This window comes from Tiliqua scincoides, chromosome 1, assembly GCF_035046505.1.
Source record: "Tiliqua scincoides isolate rTilSci1 chromosome 1, rTilSci1.hap2, whole genome shotgun sequence".
In the NCBI taxonomy this organism is placed as follows: Eukaryota; Metazoa; Chordata; class Lepidosauria; order Squamata; family Scincidae; genus Tiliqua; species Tiliqua scincoides.
This window is the reverse complement of record NC_089821.1, coordinates 241,844,035-241,862,515: the sequence shown is the minus strand read 5'-3', so window position 1 is coordinate 241,862,515 and position 18,481 is coordinate 241,844,035. Positions and strand designations below refer to the sequence as shown.

The 18,481-nt window shown below is 43.0% G+C and overlaps 1 protein-coding gene across 1 annotated transcript in view; it reads right to left on the bottom strand.

The window, feature by feature from the left end:
• Positions 1–18,481, bottom strand: part of GLP1R (glucagon like peptide 1 receptor) — a 138,377-nt gene that overhangs the window by 100,757 nt on the left and 19,139 nt on the right. Inside the window, exons 4-5 of the mRNA XM_066623204.1 lie at positions 12,368–12,619; positions 1,208–1,273 (exon numbers count right to left, since the gene is read on the bottom strand). Of these exons, the coding sequence (XP_066479301.1) occupies positions 1,208–1,273; positions 12,368–12,619 (318 nt within the window). The remainder of the gene's footprint in view (positions 1–1,207; positions 1,274–12,367; positions 12,620–18,481) is intronic.

Sequence of the window (18,481 nt, the reverse complement as noted above, 5' to 3'; positions counted from 1 at the left end):
ATCAGCATGAAATTTAGAATGAAGAATCAGACCACATAATTCATTGAAGTCAGTGAGAAACTATGCTTGAAGTCACTCCTTCAACATCTAAGACAGCGAATTTCAACCTTTGTCATCTCACAGCACACTGACAAAGAGCCATAATTGTCAAGGTACGCTATCAGTTTTTTGACAACTGAAAAGACAACTGTTGGTGGGGATTCAAATCCCCAAATGGCGCTACTAATAAATGACACTCCCCAAACTCCTGCGGCATACCTGTGGACCATTCACAGCACATTGGTTGAAAATTGCTGCTCTAAAGTTATCCGCCTCTGCCTAATTTGTTTGAAAATTCACTATCTGTTATTTTGGAATGATTTGCTGACACTTCCAGAAACAAAAAACAACCCTAACCTGTGTCTCTGTAGCTGCCTAACATTTTGGAACATACCAATCATAGTACATAATGTTCCTTATCTTTTCCACATATATGCCTGTGTTATGTCAAAATAATGAGGGCCTGATTCCCCTGCAAGAATCCGGTAGATCAGTGGTTCTCACACATTTAGCACCGGGACCCACCGGGACAGAATGAGAATCTGTCAGGACCCACCGGAAGTGATGTCATGACCAGAAGTGACATCATCAAGCAGGAAAATTTTTAACGATCCTGGGCTGCAATCCTACCCACACTTACCCAGGAGTAAGTTTCCTTTACTATCATTGTTAAAAGAATATACATAGTAGTTTATACAGCTCTATACAGGTCTATAACATTTCCTCAAATGCAGTCACATATCATGGTAGCATCAAGTCTAATACATTAAAAATAAAATATTGAAATGAATGGGGACCCACCTGAAATTGTCTCACGACCCACCTAGTGGGTCCCAACCCACAGTTTGAGAAACACTGCAGTAGATGCTTCATAACAGGAAGATAAATTGTATGATATTCCTGGACAGCTCTACTTTGCTTACAGACTGCATATTTTGTCAGAGTTCAACTTAAAGGTACGTTTTATATTTAGGTTCTCGGGTATCCCACTTTACTACTTTGAACTCTTTGTCTTCTAATGACCACTTCCAATAATGCTGCAAGCATAAATTTGCATGCATTATTTTCCTTATCATAGGAAGATTGTATGAAGGAAGAGAAGGGGGGGGGGCAGAAATGCTATAAAAGGTAACCTGGGAGAAATAGGGGAGCAATACTGGAGCCTTACCGAAACATTACTTCCAATCTGTTCCAGTTTTTCAACTAAGTAATCCCAATGGTAACGTTTATGTACCTACAAAAGAAAAATAAAAAGTGTTAATTGGACAAAACTCTGCTGGACTTGGATTCCTTGTTCTTGGCTCTGTTCTGACAGTGCAACACTCAGAAAAGCAAAGGTGAGAACTTTCCCATGTCACTAATACGGTATTTTTGCAGTTGCTCCACATCTTTTCCTTGTCCTTGCTTTTTGATCCTCAAACTCAAAGCAGTCCTGCTAATTTCCTGTACTTTGATTTCTTATGGACAGGCAGGAGATGAAATGAATTCTCCTTTCCAAAAGGAAAAACCTTACACACTGCAGGGTGCAGAAGTGACACTGAACACTGGTGAATGAGAGCAGATTGTAATTTGCATTTTGCTCCATTTCCAAAAGCTTTGGTCACTGCAGATCAACCAAGAGCAAAGGCAGAGGAGTAAATTCACTATCTATTTCTAGAGGATGTTATCTCTAGAAGACTTTCAGCAGAACATTGCCCCCATACACACCCAACTGCTTATCAAAGCAACAGAAGTGCTAGTTGACTGCAAAAAGGGAAAAAACCTCCCCTTGTGGATCTCAAGTATTATTTGAATTAAAGACTTCAAACTGAAAACTGCAAGATTTCACAAGATCCAGCTGCATTCCTAGAATGAAATACCAGCTATCTATAACATGTAGACACATTGTATTATTCCATCAGAAAAGTCATAACTAAGGAGCTACAGTCTGCATGGATCATAGCCAATAACACAGGCCCACACACATTTTGCTTCCTTACACAAATTCCTGGGTATATTTGGGGTGCTGATTCCAAAAATGGCATCCATTTTGCCCTATCACGTCTAGTTTTGGAGACACGGTATAGCTTCCTCATGAGGAAGCTGCCTGAACCATTCACTAATAAGGCTATACTGTATCTCCAAAACTAGATGTGATAGGGCAAAACGGATGCCATTTTTGGAATTGGCACCCCAAATTCATATCAAACCACCATAAAGTTTGGGAAAAGTTATTTGACCCTCAATTTTTAGGCCTGTGTTATAAAGGAATTGTACAAGGCTAAAATCCAATTGTGACTTCTGTGGGAGGTGCATGGAGGCTGGGTGGAGGAGGACCAGTTCACAACCATCACTAAAAGCTTTCCCCTTGGCTGCACATTAAAAGCGACCATGTGTTCACCAGAGCTCAAACATATTCTTAGTCTTAAATTGGTAGGTTGCTACCGAAAAAACACATCAAGGGTGAGGTATGGATTAGGATTCCACTTCATGTTGTTATGTAAAATACAATGGCCAAGTACACAATGCTTCATAAGAATCTACTGGCCCAATTCTATCCAGCCTTCCAGCATTGATGCAGCTGTGCCAACGGGGCATGCACTGCATCCTGTGGAGGGAGGGAGCAGTCACAGAGGTTTCCTGAAGGTAAGGTAACATTTGTTCCCTTACCTCAGGGCTGCATTGGCACTGGAAAGTTGAATACAATTGGGCCCCAAGGTTCTATTTTAAACGAAATCTTCGTGGTTATAACAAAAAAAAGTTAAGCACATAAGATTCCATGTGTGTTAAAGGCACACACAACCAAAATTATTTATTGCTCCCCCAATGGCCTATATTCCACACATCATCATGCATTCTTTTCCCCCAACAAACATTTTTTTCTCTTCCCCATATTATTCAGACAGACCTGGAGTAAAGGTTCTGAGAATGAGGCCACGAAAAGGGGAGGAGAGGACTAGATCTTTATCTTTAAAACAGGTACCTGTCTTTTGGGAGGAGGCTTAAGCTAAGCCTATCTGAGCTTTATTTGTGGCTAGCTAACTGATGTCTATCACATTCCAACCTATGGTCCAAAATCTAGGCCAGGCCATAGTTTGATGGTAAAAATTGCTTGTCTGAAGTCTGAATCTTAGTTCCTTTACAAAAGCCTTTAAAGAGTATCCTGTTTTTCTTATGCTTAGACTTCCAGGCAGTTTCTTGTGTCTTACAGGTAGCTCTGTCTGTCTGGAATGACACCCACACTAACTCTGAGTCATGGGTGTCACAGACACACAACTGGAAAGTTATGACCCCACTTTACAAGCCAGAGGTGGTCATCCTTGCTGATGCTCTTTTGATGGAGAAAGCTGGAAAATCCCTAATCCCCCATTTTCTATATCTAAGTGTTGTTACCTAGGAGACATAAGGTGAATCTCCTGTTGAGCTTCGAAGGAGAAAGTTTTCTTATTTTGCTTGGCACCGTAGAACACAGAGCCTTTGCTCCAAGCACATTCTATACAACTGGCAGGTCACAAGTCTTGTATTGGCTTGACCTCATAGCATAATGGTCCTGCAGACCACTGGTCAGTTGCCTTTATTGTCTGAGAACCATACTCTACCTACAGAAGGGACATACTGGTCAAGATTCCATACCCAAGTCCACTTGGGTGGGAGACTCAGCGCTTGTATGAGAATGGAACCTGAGAGAATGTGAACTTGCCTGAGAATGTGGACTTGCCAGCTGAATTCTGTGGTTAGAACTTGCAGGTACCCACGTGCTCTGTCTACAACACACAAGGCAGCCCAGGTGATGAGGAGAATGAAGATTCTCTCACTGCATTTTGCTCAAGCCCCGCAGCCCAGAAAGTGGGTTACTGGGTGGTTGTTACTGAACTGCTGTTAAGTCCTTCAATACGAGAAGACTGAACCAAACTTGACCTTCCCTGAAAAGATAAGTGGAGTTGTGGCCTGTGGTAGAGTTTGTGGTTAGACCTAATAGAACTTGCAGTTTTGATGTCTTACAACTGAACTTTTCCACTTGTCTTTATTTCCATGTGACCTTTACTTGCTAAGGAAGTGTATGCCAGATATGGAATAAGAGGGTTGGTCAATTTTGAATGGGACCTCATGTTATAAAAAGCTTTGGCCAAATTGGGTCAGAGACCATTTTACAATGCTTTGTGGCTGTGGTCTCTCAATTCAGCATGCTGAATTTAGCCAATAAATGTCCAGTTCCGCATCTAGATCTGTATGCTTATTTTTCTTTATCAGAGAAGACCTACACTGCCCAGCGAGGGCAACGGTCCGTGATTACTATTCAACCAACAACTATTTTTTGAAAAACGCTGGCTAGGACAGGATAGTAATAGATATACTGTTACAAAAAGGACAGACCCATTTAACAGAAAATAAAAGAGAAAAATCTTCATTTATCACGCTAGTTTCACACCTGCCATTTCCTATCCAATGCTAGCCTTAAGCCTAATGGGTCTCTCTATCTCCAAGAAGCACACAGCTTCAGACTTGGAAAGCAGTAAATACAGAACCACACATTGTTAGTTCCTTGAAGGAAACTGATGTGTCCTTCCTGAATAGGAAACTAATAAAGAGATTGGTTTATGCAATCTTTATACACTACTCCTTCCTGGCCTACCTTTTGCATTTCATAGCCTATGAATACAATTCTTCAGATGTTATGTCCCTTTGGAAAAGGTCTACATGGCACTATAATCAATCCTACAGTGTTAACAACAACAACAACAGTATTTATATACCGCTTTTCAACAGAAAGTTCACAAAACGGTTTACAGAGAAAATCAAACAGACAACTAATGGCTTCCTGCCCCAAAAGGGCTCACAATCTAAAAGGATGCAAAAGAATACCAGCAGACAGCCACTAGAAAAGACAGTGCTGGGGTGAGGAGGGCCAGTTACTCTCCCCCCGCTAAATAAAAGAGTACCCACTTAAAAGTTAGCAGGTATTCACTCAAATTAGAATCCTTGCGCATGGCAAATAAAGCATCATCCCATTCAGTGGCTAATATTTAATAGAACAGCTCACCTGTTAAGGAATGGACACCAACTATACAGGGGAAGGCAGAATGGAAACACAACATTAGAACCTCAGCAACATTTTAATCAATGGTTTTTGTTTTTTTAATTTGCTTTGAACATAGTTTCCAGTAAGGCACATCAAAGCAGATAAAAAATGGTTTTCTACCAAGCTCAGCACTATGCAATCAGAGAATCTGAATCTTCAGAATCTCCACTTCAAACACAATTGCACATTCCTTTGTTTATAGTTGAAGTAATTCACAGCATATATATTCAAGAATTGCTTTGGACTACATAAGCAATTCAACAACACTCAACAAAGACAAGGAGAGGCATGGGCCCCATATTTTGAGACAGTACCATCTAAGCCAAGCCTTCAACTACTTTTGATCACCTTGTATCTCTAAGAGCCAGCTGTGGCTTCCACCTCATTTTTATATATGCCAACTACTGTCACAGAAGTTCTGTTCCATCTCTTAGTTTCAGCTACCACAATAAAATGGATTTTACTTTCTAACTGACACAACTAGCTGCTTCCTACAATCACAACAGGAATCTACCTACAGCTAAGATGAAAGTCAGTAATCAAGAAATTGTATGGATCTTTTCCTCACAAAACTTCCTTCATATAGCACACTGGTTTAAGGTGCATGGCAATTGTGATCAATTCATTTATTCCACCGTCCCCAACCCAATAAATGGGGCACTGAAGGCAGGGTACAAAAAGAGAAGGAAAACAGTAAAATGCTTAAAATAGGAATGAAACATAAAATCTAGCTATGTACAAAATACAGAATACAACCACAAAGTCCAAAAGCAACTAACAAGATAGGAAGGCCAGACAAAAAAGAAAGTCTTAGACCAAATGGTAAAGTCTAAAACAGAATATGAATACTTAAACCACAAGGCGGTAAGAAAAAAAAGGTTACCAGTCAAGATAAATTCTGCAATTTCTAAGAAAATGTATTGCAAAGGGCAGGTTGGTAACAGAACTCATGAAGTAAGGAGCTGGGGATATGATAGACTAGCTCTCCTTTTTCAGCACATTTTTGTATAACAATATTGTCTTAATTTGGATGATTACTTACCAAGTTTAATAAGGTAAATTCAAGTTTTTGAAGTGCAAGAAAGTCCCTCTTTCTTTCACCAAACTTTCACAAATAGTATGCAACATTAAACCCCTTGGTGTTCAAAGTTCGTTACACTGTTAACTTCTGAAAATGACATGCCAAGTTAAACTAGGATGCTCCACTGTTAAAACACTTAAGTGAATGAGTAGCGTATGCTCTTTTCCTGTATATCTGACCATTTTCCCAGGTTCACATGAAAGTCACTACAATGCCATTAACAACCCCTTTAAATTTAGCAGTTTATGTGAAAGATACTTTGACAAGAAATATTTATGTACCAAGAGTTTTATGGCACATTTTTAAAATTAAGCACCTTTTATTGCTGCTATGCATTTAATTATATCTGAGTGATCACCATCCTGTAACTTTATAGCACAATTATATAGTAAATAACCATTGTAGCATAACCAGCAGTCAACAACTCGATATACTAGCAGGCTATAAAGAGAACAGGTCTGTTTCTTCTCAGAATACCAAGAGATGGGATGGAATTAAGGGGTAAGCAATGAAAGGGGGGAATTCATACAAGCAGTTGAAAGAGGAGGGGGAAAAGGGGAGAATGTAAGAGGAACTAAAATTCAACCTTCCAGGGCACAGAAACAGTACTATAGTAGAGAACTTGCTTTATGCAGAAGTAGACCTGCGGAAATCTGAAATCTTTGGAGCAGTGTTTCTCAAACGGTGGGTCGGGACCCATATTCACGAGCCAATTTCATTTCAATATTTTATTTTAATATTTTAGACTTGATGATACCATGGTATGTGACTGCATCAGGGGAAATGTTACAGCTCTGTACTTTGAACAGGCTACTATGTATATGCTTTTAACAATGATAGTAAATGGGACTTATTCCAGGGTAAGTATGGACAGGATTGCAGCCTACGATTGTTAAAAATTTTCCTGCTTGATGATGTCACTTCCAGTCATGACATCACTTCTGTCCTTCAGGGGTCCTGACATCTGTCCTTCATCACTTCAGGGGTCCTGACAGATTCTCAATCTAAAAAAGTGAGTCCCGGTGCTAAACCACTGCTCTAAACACATTACTTCCATACCATAAGACCAGGGGTGTCCAAACATTTTGGCAGGAGGGCCACATCATCTGTCTGACACTGTGTCAGTGGCCGGGGGGAAAAAGAATTAATTTACATTTAAAATTTGAATTTACTTAAATGAATTTATTAGAGATGAAAAGAATTAATTTACATTTAAAATTTGAATTTACTTAAATGAATTTATTAGAGATGGAACTTATATGAATGAATGAAGGTCTTACAGCAGCTAAAGGTGTATAAAAGGGGCCAGCCTTTCCTTCACTGCCACTGCTGCATCACAGACGTGAAACAGCAAGTAGTAGAGGGAGCTCAGGTGAGAGGTTGAACAGTCGCCCTCAGGCTAAGACCAGTTGTGTCAGGCCAGCACAGGCTCCAGAAAGTCTCCGGAGGGCCAGAGGCTCATTGGAGACAGGGTGCTCCCCGAGGGCCTGATTGGGAGCCCCTGAGGGCCACAAGTGGCCCCCGGACCTGGGCTTGGGCACTCTTGCATAAGACTAATGGTTCAGTTCTATCCTTCCCCCCCCCCACTTGCTGGTACAGCCACCCTGAAAAGGCACTCACTGTATCTAGTTCAGGGAGGGGGTGCAGCAGAAAGCTTTGGAAAAGAAAAGGGGATTTAAATTTCCTTTCCTCTCCATAAACCTCTTGCCTCACAATGGGTCTCCTCAGACTTTTGCCAGCTCTTTAACAGAAAGGGGGCAGGGAAGCTGCTGCCAGAGGGGATAGGATACAGTGCATGCCATAGCCGCTGGATCCACAGCCTCACCCTTATTCCTCCATCCTTCCCCAGTTTCGCCCCCTTCCGACCCCGTTCTGTCCTCCTTTCACCCCTCCGACTTCCCCCGCTGGTCTACCTGCTCTGACATATGGCCAGTGGTCCAGCAACATGCACAGGAAGGCTCCAGCCTCCCCACCGATGCTACAGCAGCATGCTACTTGGCGCACTGCTGGAGTGTGCCCTGCAGCTGCTCTACAGCAGCTAGTGTGGGTGGAATACTAGTTCCACCAGTGGAGCATTGGGCTGCCCAACAGTCATTTTCATGCATATACGGGTGGGGCCTCAGTATCTGTGGGAGATCTGTTCTTGGACCCACCCCACCCCCACAGATACTGAATATGACAGATAATGAAATCTGCGATGTTCACCTCCTTAAGCCCTCCAAGGGAAACCTGTAGTGATGTTTTTAAGCCTTTTAAGGCATTCTGAGGCCTGGGGAGGGCCCTCAGAAACTGGAAGTGGCTTTTTTTGCCTCTATGGGCCATTCTGAAGCCCATATGTAGCTCCGTTCCCTTTCAGAGGGCTCTCCCCCTTTTGGAGGGCTCAGGTGGAGCCGAGTCTGACTCAGCGCCGGTCCAAGGGACCCACATTGAGTCATATCCACAGATGCAAAGTCCATGGATAAACAGGCTCCACCTGTAAACAAACAGGAACTGAGAATGCCCATGGAGGTACTGAGCTACCTGCTATAGGTAGCTGCTTGATTAAGTAGAAGAAGAATCAAAAGGTAAGCAGGATGGAATGCCAACTCAGACACAGCTTGGGAAGGCCTGTCAGCCTTCTATCTGTAGTCATTGCATATACTCTTAAAGGCACCAAATCATCTTCATAGCCAAGCACCACAGCTACATAAAATGCATAGCAACCTATTCCTTGCTTTCTACATACAAATTTTTGATTGCCTCCTTCTAAGTTGAAAAAGAATACAAAAATAAACACGGCTACATTTTTTTTTAAGTCTGAATTTCATGCTTCCTCCAATTTCGTTGGGAGGCAGCAAAGTGATAGGGCAAACTACTAGAAGTAATATTAAGGATCTGATTCAAGTCCTCCAGCATGGGGGAAAAAAACAGCAAATGCTGAAGTACTGTTGCTGGCTTTGTTCAGGTAATAAAGGGGTCACTGAACAGAGAATGACTCATCAGAGCCCTTTGTTTTTCACATCCTGGCAGAATGGTCAAGAGAATGGCATCTTTAAAGATTTGGTCATTAGAGGTTTGGTAAGCACCACTTCTAAGCCCCACTTCCTCCCTGTCACTTTATTCTGTGCCAAAAAGACACCACTGCCTCTATTCTTATACTGGAGACTTAAGGGAAAGCATCAGGTACTCAATAAACCAGTAGTTCCAGCAATACTAAATGGGATGATTCAGAGCCCCATACCAGTAGTTTCTGACGTGCTTTTCAGAACTAAATTTCCTCAACTACAAGAGCCAGAAAGCAGCTTCTAATATTACTTTTGCCCAAGCTTGAATTTTATCAACAGGAATAGGGACGGGAGGGGGAGAACTACAAGGAACACATAGCCCCTTAGCGAACACATAGCCCCTTAGTATCTAAAAGAACATTATGAATGCTGGATCACCATCAGTTTGTTAAAGCAGAATGCCAGTAGCAGTCCAGGAGGGTGGCTGATGTTTAACCAATGGGAGCCAATGAGAGCCATTTTCCTGACAGCTGGGGAACTCTGGAGTGTTTTGAAAGACCCTGATCAAAACTTGAAGGTGACACCCCTCCATCTGAGAGGAAGGTGCAGACACAGCAAAAGAGGAGCAGTCTGAACTGCAGCTGAAATGGACAGAAAAAGGCAGATAGGGAGCTGAGAATTTCTCACTGAAGCTATAAGATGCTGCCTTGGAGAGCATGGCCTTGTTCTCTGGTGATCTTCTGCCTAGTGTAGGAATGCCTGTGTCCTTCCTATGAATGGACTTTATACTTATATAATTTTTATAATTCATATTTGTTTACAAGTTTCCAGTGAACTCTCAACTTATTACATCTTTATTATGTCCTTCCTCAAAGGAGCTCAGGACGGACGATACATGGTTTCCACATTTTATCCCTTGTACATTTGCACAGAGGTCTTCAAACTTTCTCAGTTTACAGAGCCCTTACTGTCTCAGTAATTTTTCATGATACCCTCTGAGCCAGTAGTCTGTGTGACATGCAATAGATGACAAGTATTGCTGCGTTTCCCTTGAAAATTTAAAATATCCCATGGTGCCCCTCTGAGTTTGCTGTGGTGCACAATTTGGGAACTGTGGTATTTGCAACAAATATGAGAGGCAGATAAGGCTGAGACTTTTGGTCATCTAGAAAGGTTTGTAGCTGAATGGGGACTTAAACCTGGGTCTTCCTTGTGTGCCCAATCCTATCTACATTTCCACGCAGCAATGCAGTGGCACTGGCATTGCTACTGCTGTATCCCATGGAGGATTTTTGGCTGCTGGAGGTCTCCTCAGGGTAAGGGGACATTTGCTCCTTGTCTCAGGGTCAGATCCAGTAGCAGTTATGAGGCAACATGGACCTGCGCCAGCTTAACTGCTGGTACAAGTCTGCAATGACCTGGGAAGGAGGTTGGGATTTGGCATGCACCACCACTGATTCTGCCCCCCTCCTGGGCCTGATCCACCCTCCTCCTCAGTCCAGTCACTGCCTGTTGTCGGAGTTCGGTCTCAGCAACACAGGCCTCCTCAGGAGCAAGGGGCTACACAGGAACAAGGGGCTACTTGGGAGGAGGGGAACCACACAAGTATCACCTGGGTCTAGCCTCCAGGTAGGAGGTCTCCCGGGGAGGAAAGCCTGAATTCTCATGAGAGCTCAGGCCAGTAACATGGTCAGAAGGGGTGGGAACGGCTGGGCTGGCTGCTGGGTTTATAAGGAGCCCAGCAGCCAAACAGAGAGGTCCTCTTCCTTGGGCTCAGGCTCCTGGAGGATGGCCAGGGGGAGCTACGGCCTCCCCAATACCTTTACTCAGCCTGTCCATTACCTTGGAGGGGTGGAATCCACACCTCTGCCTGGAACATCACCCCACAGAGGCAGGAGGGGGCCAGACATCTGGGGAGCTGCCTGCTGCACTGGGGAGAGTGGCGCAACAACCCCACAAAACCTCTCCACACAAGGCAGGGGGTCCAAGAGAGAAGAGGCCCTGACAGCAAGGTGCAGCACCTGGGCCGCCCACCCAACCAACAGGGGGTTTCCAGCTGACAACAAGAGCCTTACCAGACTTTCAGGCTCACGAAAGCGTTGTGACACCCACCCTCACCAAAACTCTTGTTAACACATGGACCTTGAATGCTGACCCCTTGTGACGTTACAAGGGTGTACAATGAGTGTCAAATTGCTTACCAGAATAAACCATACCTGCCAAGCCAGCAAAAGATCTCTGTGGTCCATTCACTTGAGGGGTAAGTCAGTCACACCCCGCTTGCTACATACCTTAGCACCAGACCACCCGGGGGAAGGTGGGATACTGCCACAGACATCACACTGCCTCATTCTGCCATCCCCACCCTGTTCAATCTCCTCCCCATCACTCCCCAACTCCCTGCTTTGCTGGATCCTGAACTCCAAGTTGGGCCAGAAGACCTGATGCTGAAACTCTCAAGTCTGCACCAGCAAAATTTGAACCATCCTCCTTCTGAGAGGAGACGGACTCAACTCCTACTTTGCATCCATCTTCTCTCAGAAGGAGGATGGTTCAAATGTGGGTGCCGAGTCCTTGGCTGATGGGGGGGATATGCTTACATCCCCGAAGAGGTAATGAAAACCTGGACAGCAGAAGACTGCAGCTTAGGATTGACAGGGAACTAGTTAAAAACCACTTGCTTGGACTAAATGTTTTCAAGTCATTTGGACCAGATGAACTGCACCCTAGAGTACTAACTTGTGGAGGTACTTGCAGAGCCTCGGACAATTATCTTTGAAAAATCTTGGAGGACTGGGGAGGTGCCGCTAGACGGGAAGCGGGTTAATGTGGTCCCAATCTTTAAAAAGGGGAAAAAAGAAGACTGGGGAAATTATAGACCTGTCAGTCTGACTTCAATACCAGGGAAGATATTAGAACAAATCATAAAACACGCAGTTTGCACACATCTAGACAACAAGTCAGTGATCAATAGAACCCAACATGGATTTGTCAAATATAAATGTTGCCAGACAAATCTCATCTCCTTTTTTGATTGGGTTACTAGCTTATTGGACTGTGGGAATGCGGTAGATGTAACATATCTTAATTTCAGTAAAGCATTTGACAAGGTCCCACATGACATCGTAATCTGCAAGTTGGTAAAATATGGGTTCGATGATATAATCGTTAGAGATGGATTCGCAACTCGTTGGATGGCCGTACACAGAGGGTGTTTGCCAATGGCTCTGCGTCAACCTGGAGGATGGTTTCGAGTGGGGTACCCCAGGTCTCTGTCTTGGGCCAGTTCTCTTTGTCTTTGGGCCAGTTCCAGTTCTCTTTAATATCTTCATCAATGACTTGGATGAGGAGATACAAGGGAGCCTCATCAAATTTGCGGATGACTGGGAGGTGTAGCAAACACAATAGAAGACAGTAGAAGACTTCAGGAAGACCTAGACAAAATGGAATACTGGGCTGAAATGAATAAGATGAAGTTCAACAGGGAAAAATGCAAAGTTTGTACATGGGCAAAAACAACCAAAGATGCATATATAAAATGGGAGATACATGGCCTGGCAGCACTACATGTGAGCGGGATCTTGGAGTTGCGGTGGATCACAGGATGAACATGAGTCAGCAGTGTGATGCAGCTGCAAAGAAGGCAAATGCAATTTTAGCCTGCATTAACAGAACCGTAGCTTCCAAGTCACGAGAAGTTGTGATTCCACTTTACTCTGGACTGGTTAGGCCTCACCTGGAGTATTGTGCCCAATTCTGGGCACCCCACTTTAAGAAAGAAGCAGCCAAACTGGAGCAGGTTCAGAGGAGAGCGACTAGGATGATCAGGGGGCTGGAGGACAAGCCCTACAAGGAAAGGTTGAGGGAACTTGGCATGTTCAGCCTGGAGAAGAGAAGGCTGAGAGGGGATGTGATAGCTCTCTTCAAATACCTAAAGGGCTGTCATATGGAAGAAGGGAACAATATATTCTCAACTGTCTCTAGAACTAGAACCAATGGCTACAAACAGCAAGAGAGGAGATTTTGATTATACATCAGACAAAAATTCCTGACGGTCAGGGCAGCTCGGCAGTGGAACAGATGAGGTGGACCCTCTCTCACTGGAGATATTCAAGCCGAGGCTCAACAAGCACCTACTGGAGATGCTCTAAGGATTTCCTACCTAAGGCAGGGGGTTGGACTAGATGACCTATTAGGTCCCTTCCAACTCTATGATTCTATGAAAATCACAGACTTGAGAAGCCCCATTGCAAGGTTTGGGGCTTCCCCAAGGAGATTCTTGGCAGCTTCCTGGTGCCCACTGGATACAGTGGTAGCTGCTTTGGTGCACCTGTTCCAACGGATGCTAGGAAGTTCAGGGTTAGGCTGTAACTCAACCCAGTAGGACAGAAACAACCACTGAATGAAGCTGTGGAAGTTTAACAAATGGAAACAAATTAACCTGTACATTTTAAGTGAAATGGAAAATTCAAGTGTGAAAGTGATATACTGGACCTTAGATGAGTCCTGCACAGTGCAACTGTCACTTTTGTCTGGTGGTGCCGATAATGAAACTAATAATTATGATAATGATGATGAAGAGGAAAAAGGTACAATACCTAAAGATTTTGAAAAATGCCTGAATATCTTGAGTTTAAATGAAGTTACTACAGCTACAGAAAGCAGCCTCGAGATAGTACAAATATATCTGTGAATATCCTAGGTACTTGGGAAGGACCTGCTATTCAACAGGCCAAATCCAGCCACCAACATCTGGTGGGCTGTCATATTATTAAAAATAATAAACTTTCAGCAGGAAAAAACTGCCCTATCTAACCAGCCCTGTCCAAGCATAGAATTTGCATTTAAGAACTGAAATGGTAAAATAGATGTAAACTCATGTCTTTGTTGCTCACTTAAGAACAGTGTGATCATGGGCAATATTTTGAGGTCTGACTCTTCCCAATAGGAATATTCTGCATACAGCATCATGCTGTGCAGTGCAGATTTCTTTTATCAGAATGATGCATTTCAAAACAGTATTTCATAAATTGGCTTGTTTCTCAGTTCACAAAATTGTATACGGAATAGCCACAAATCTATCAATAGCATATCACAGCAGCTTGCTGACGGGAACCCTGGTAAAATTTATTATCCAAAGCACTTAAGGTTCACATTTATCCCATCCTCATAGTGACACATTGACTGCAGCATGAAACCTGCTGCCATAGGCAGCATCATCAACTGGCGTGGATTTCAATTGAAATGTGTATGCGCGTGCATTTGTTCCGTGTGGTGAAAAGCACATTGAATCCAATTCCATAGAATCTGGTACTGGCTAGAACTTGCTCCACTTAAGTAACTAGGAGTTTACCATCATATTGAAAAGAAGCTGTGTCTAATCATCAGTATTTAGTAGTGCATGCATATCCAAACAAGTTCACAACACAGATTAATATTATTACATCACAGACTATCCTGGGCTGTCTAGAGTCAATTCAGGCTCTAGCCAAGATGCTGGGAATCACAAAGATACCTTTGTAGAACTCTTGCTGTTCCAAGCAATGTTGTTTTCTGGAGCTGAGCTGGTATAATTTGGCCAAGGATGTCGAGGTGTTTCTCCAGACTTCTAGGCACTGTTCCAAGGGCTCCAAAGACAATTGGCATAATATTGACTTTTCCCCACAGACACCCAAGTTCTACTCTTAGGTTTTGATATTTTCTGATCTTCTAGTTCTTTATCTTCAATTATACTGTCATCTAGATCAGTGTTTCTCAAACCGTGGGTCGGGACCCACTAGGTGGGTCACAAGCCAATTTCAGGTGGGTCCCCATTCATTTCAATATTTTATTTTTAATCTATTAGACTCGGATGCTGCCATGGCATGTAACTGCATTTGGGGGCATGTTACAGATCTATACTTTTAACAGGCTACTATGTATATGCTTCTAACAATGATAGTCACTGGAACTTACTCCTGGGTATGTGTGGGTAGGATTGCATCCTAGGATTGTTAAAATTTTCCAGCTTGATGTCACTTCCAGTCATGACATCACTTCCAGTGGGTCCTGACAGATTCTCATTCTAAAAAAGTGGGTCCTGGTGCTAAATGTGTAAGAACCACTTATCTAGATTGCAGTATCAATGATTCAAACTTGATTTTTTCTTTTTGCCAACTACAGCTATTTCTGGTATATCATGTTCATCTATCTGCAATCTGAATTTGCTTGATTATTCTCAATGATTTTATCAGGTTTATAATCCCAGGAATTTCAGTGTGAAGGTAACTGTATATTGTTTGCAAAGATTCCAGTGAACCATAACTGCAATTCTGTTCTCTAAAGACAATTTGGATGATCTTCCTACAGGCACTGACCAAATGGTCAACTGTTTAATCTTTCATCATACAAAGTCAAGATTTGCTGTTGCCATTAGTCTTTTGAACCTTTGCTTTGATATTATTTTCCACAAAAAAGTTCATAAAGGAGATTACAGACAAAATCAAATCATTAAATATTTGATTTAATTGCTCCCCTGTCCCAAAGAGGCTCACAACCTGAAACAATGCAGAACAGCACCAGAAAACAGCTACTAGAAAAGACACTGTGCTTGAGCAAAGATGCAAGTCAGTACTATTTTACATGTACTCCAGTCCATGTGACGTAACCTTTTCCCATTTCTCATGAAAAAATATATCTAGTTTTCCTTAAAACACTTGTACACAGAAGCACAACACAATGCTGCCACAGTTATCACATCACTGGCCACTGGTATGTGATTTTGGCAGTGAGGGGAAAGAGGATCGGAGCCATGACAACACTTTTAAAACTCCCCCCCGCCCATGTTTCAATCCAGATGAAAATTCTCCCCTGGCAGTTACTAATTGCCTCAGGGATGAGGCTGCTACTGGCAGCAATTGCTATCTCCACTTGCAGAAACACAAATGCAAGGACCAGCGATGTGATTGACCATGTCTGTTCTCTGTTCTAACGTTATCTATGACCCACTTCCAAAGAGAAGCAGAAAACCACTGCAGCCTCTATTTCCTTCTGCAAGGAGAAAAAAAATGTTCTCCATAAAAGAACAGTAAAGGAATACTAAAGAAAAACCAGGAGACAGCATAGATACAGGCTTTAATGCATGCACTAGTCTGGGACAGAGCTTGCACTCATAATTAGACTAATGGAATAACAGTAGACAACTATTACATTGCACAATATAACTTAAGTTCATTGTTTGCTCTTACAGAGAGGGAAGTAAAAGAGCAAGAGCATTGGGTATCTACCTAATTCTGCAATAAGAGTTAGATGGGGCAATGACCAAGAGTTAAGAACATAAGAGCCCCACTGGTTCAGGCTAAAGGCCCATCTAGTCCAGCTTCCTGTATTCCCACAGTGGCCCACCAGATGCCTCAGGGAGCACACAAGACAAGAGACTGCATCCTGGTTCACAGAATGACCTAAGCAGTACAAAATATATACTGGGGAAATTCAAGACTCAAAAGCAGAGATGGGGGGTGCCAGGGGGTAACACAGGCAGGCATAAAAGATGAATGAACATCAACGATGTTCAATCAGCAGCATTAAAAAGTGCAATCTTCTAACGACATTTGATTAACGGCTCATTGCAATCAAGACAATAGAACACCATCATTCAACAAATAGCAAGACCATTAAAAATGTCTTTTCTTGCTTTAGAGAACGTTATCTTGTTAAGCAGATTGAATAGGCATCTTCAAAACAGTGTTACAGGGGTTCACCAGGCCAAATAATGGGGACTCAATGACCTCCAGCAACAGCAGAAACTGGGAGTCACCTTCCAGCAATCAAACTGGTAAAAGTGGGCGTGAGCAACAGGGGTCATGAGAAAGAACCAGTGCCCATTCCCTAGGCCAGTATCCATCTGAAAATGAAGACAGGACCTAAAGTGAGGAACAATGGAAGCTGGCCTCAGAAGTCCCATGTAAGAACCATGTTGATGGAAGGACAATTGCTTAGGCAGGCTAAGAAAAGATAGACTTAGAGTTCAGTGATGGGATTTTTGTTGAACTTGGAGTCAGACCAAGAGCCTAGAAAAGAGACGCCTGAGGGGGGACATGATTGAGACATACAAAATTATGCAGGGGATGGACAGAGTGGATAGGGAGATGCTCTTTACACTCTCACATAACACCAGAACCAGGGGACATCCACTAAAATTGAGTGTTGGGAGAGTTAGAACAGACAAGAGAAAATATTTCTTTACTCAGCGTATGGTCAGTCTGTGGAACTCCTTGCCACATGATGTGGTGACGGCATCTGGCCTGGGCGCCTTTAAAAGGGGATTGGACAAGTTTCTGGAGGAAAAATCCAATACGGGGTACAAGCCATGAGGTGTATGCGCAACCTCCTGATTTTAGAAATGGGCTATGTCAGAAGGCCAGATGCAAGGGAGGGCACCAGGATGAGGTCTCTTGTTATCTGGTGTGCTCCTTGGGGCATTTGGTGGGCCGCTGTGAGATACAGGAAGCTGGACTCGATGGGCCTATGGCCTGATCCAGTGGGGCTGTTCTTATGTGTTGGCTGAAGATTAAGCGTAGTGAGGTGCAGGTGCTCTCTTTAGAAACCTGAAGCAGAATTAACAGGTGTACCATCTGCTTTAAAAGTTTGCTGCCAAAGTGCCCTGCTTTGATATTTGTAAACCAACAGATATTTAAAAAACACATAGAAGTTGCATCTAAAAGAATAACAACCCAATCCTATGGATGGTTGCACTGGTTGAAACCATGCTCCACCAGCACTTTGGGATAGCACTTCTAGCCAGCATGGCAGTGAGAAGATATTTAGCTTGTACGGGTTTGAGTTGACCCACTGCAGTTGCTGGGACTTACCCCAGGGTAAGGGAACAAATGTCCCTTACCTTGAGGAGACATCCAGCAGCCAAAATTCCCCCATGGGATGCAGCACAGCCCACACTGGCTCCACTGCATCATCACATGGGAATTTAGTTAGGATTGGGCTGCAGATTCTGTAGTACATGGATTTCTTACAGCTCAAGGAAGTGGAAAGCACATAAAAATATGCTTGTTTTACCATCTGAAGTTATGTTGGGAGGGGAAAACCTGAAAAGATTAAGATAAAAGACAAACATGTTAAAATGCTTGACAGGACTTTATATGCTTGGCCAGGCAGAAAGAAAAGAGCAGCTGCAATAGCAAATCAGGAAAAAAGGGGATGACACCCAAGGAAAAAAAAAAAACTTTCCTTCTGCAGAAGAGAAAACCCTGTAAAATTCACTTTACAATGGGCTCACAACTGCCATCAACGCAGGTGATACAAAAGCCAATCTGCGATGATAAT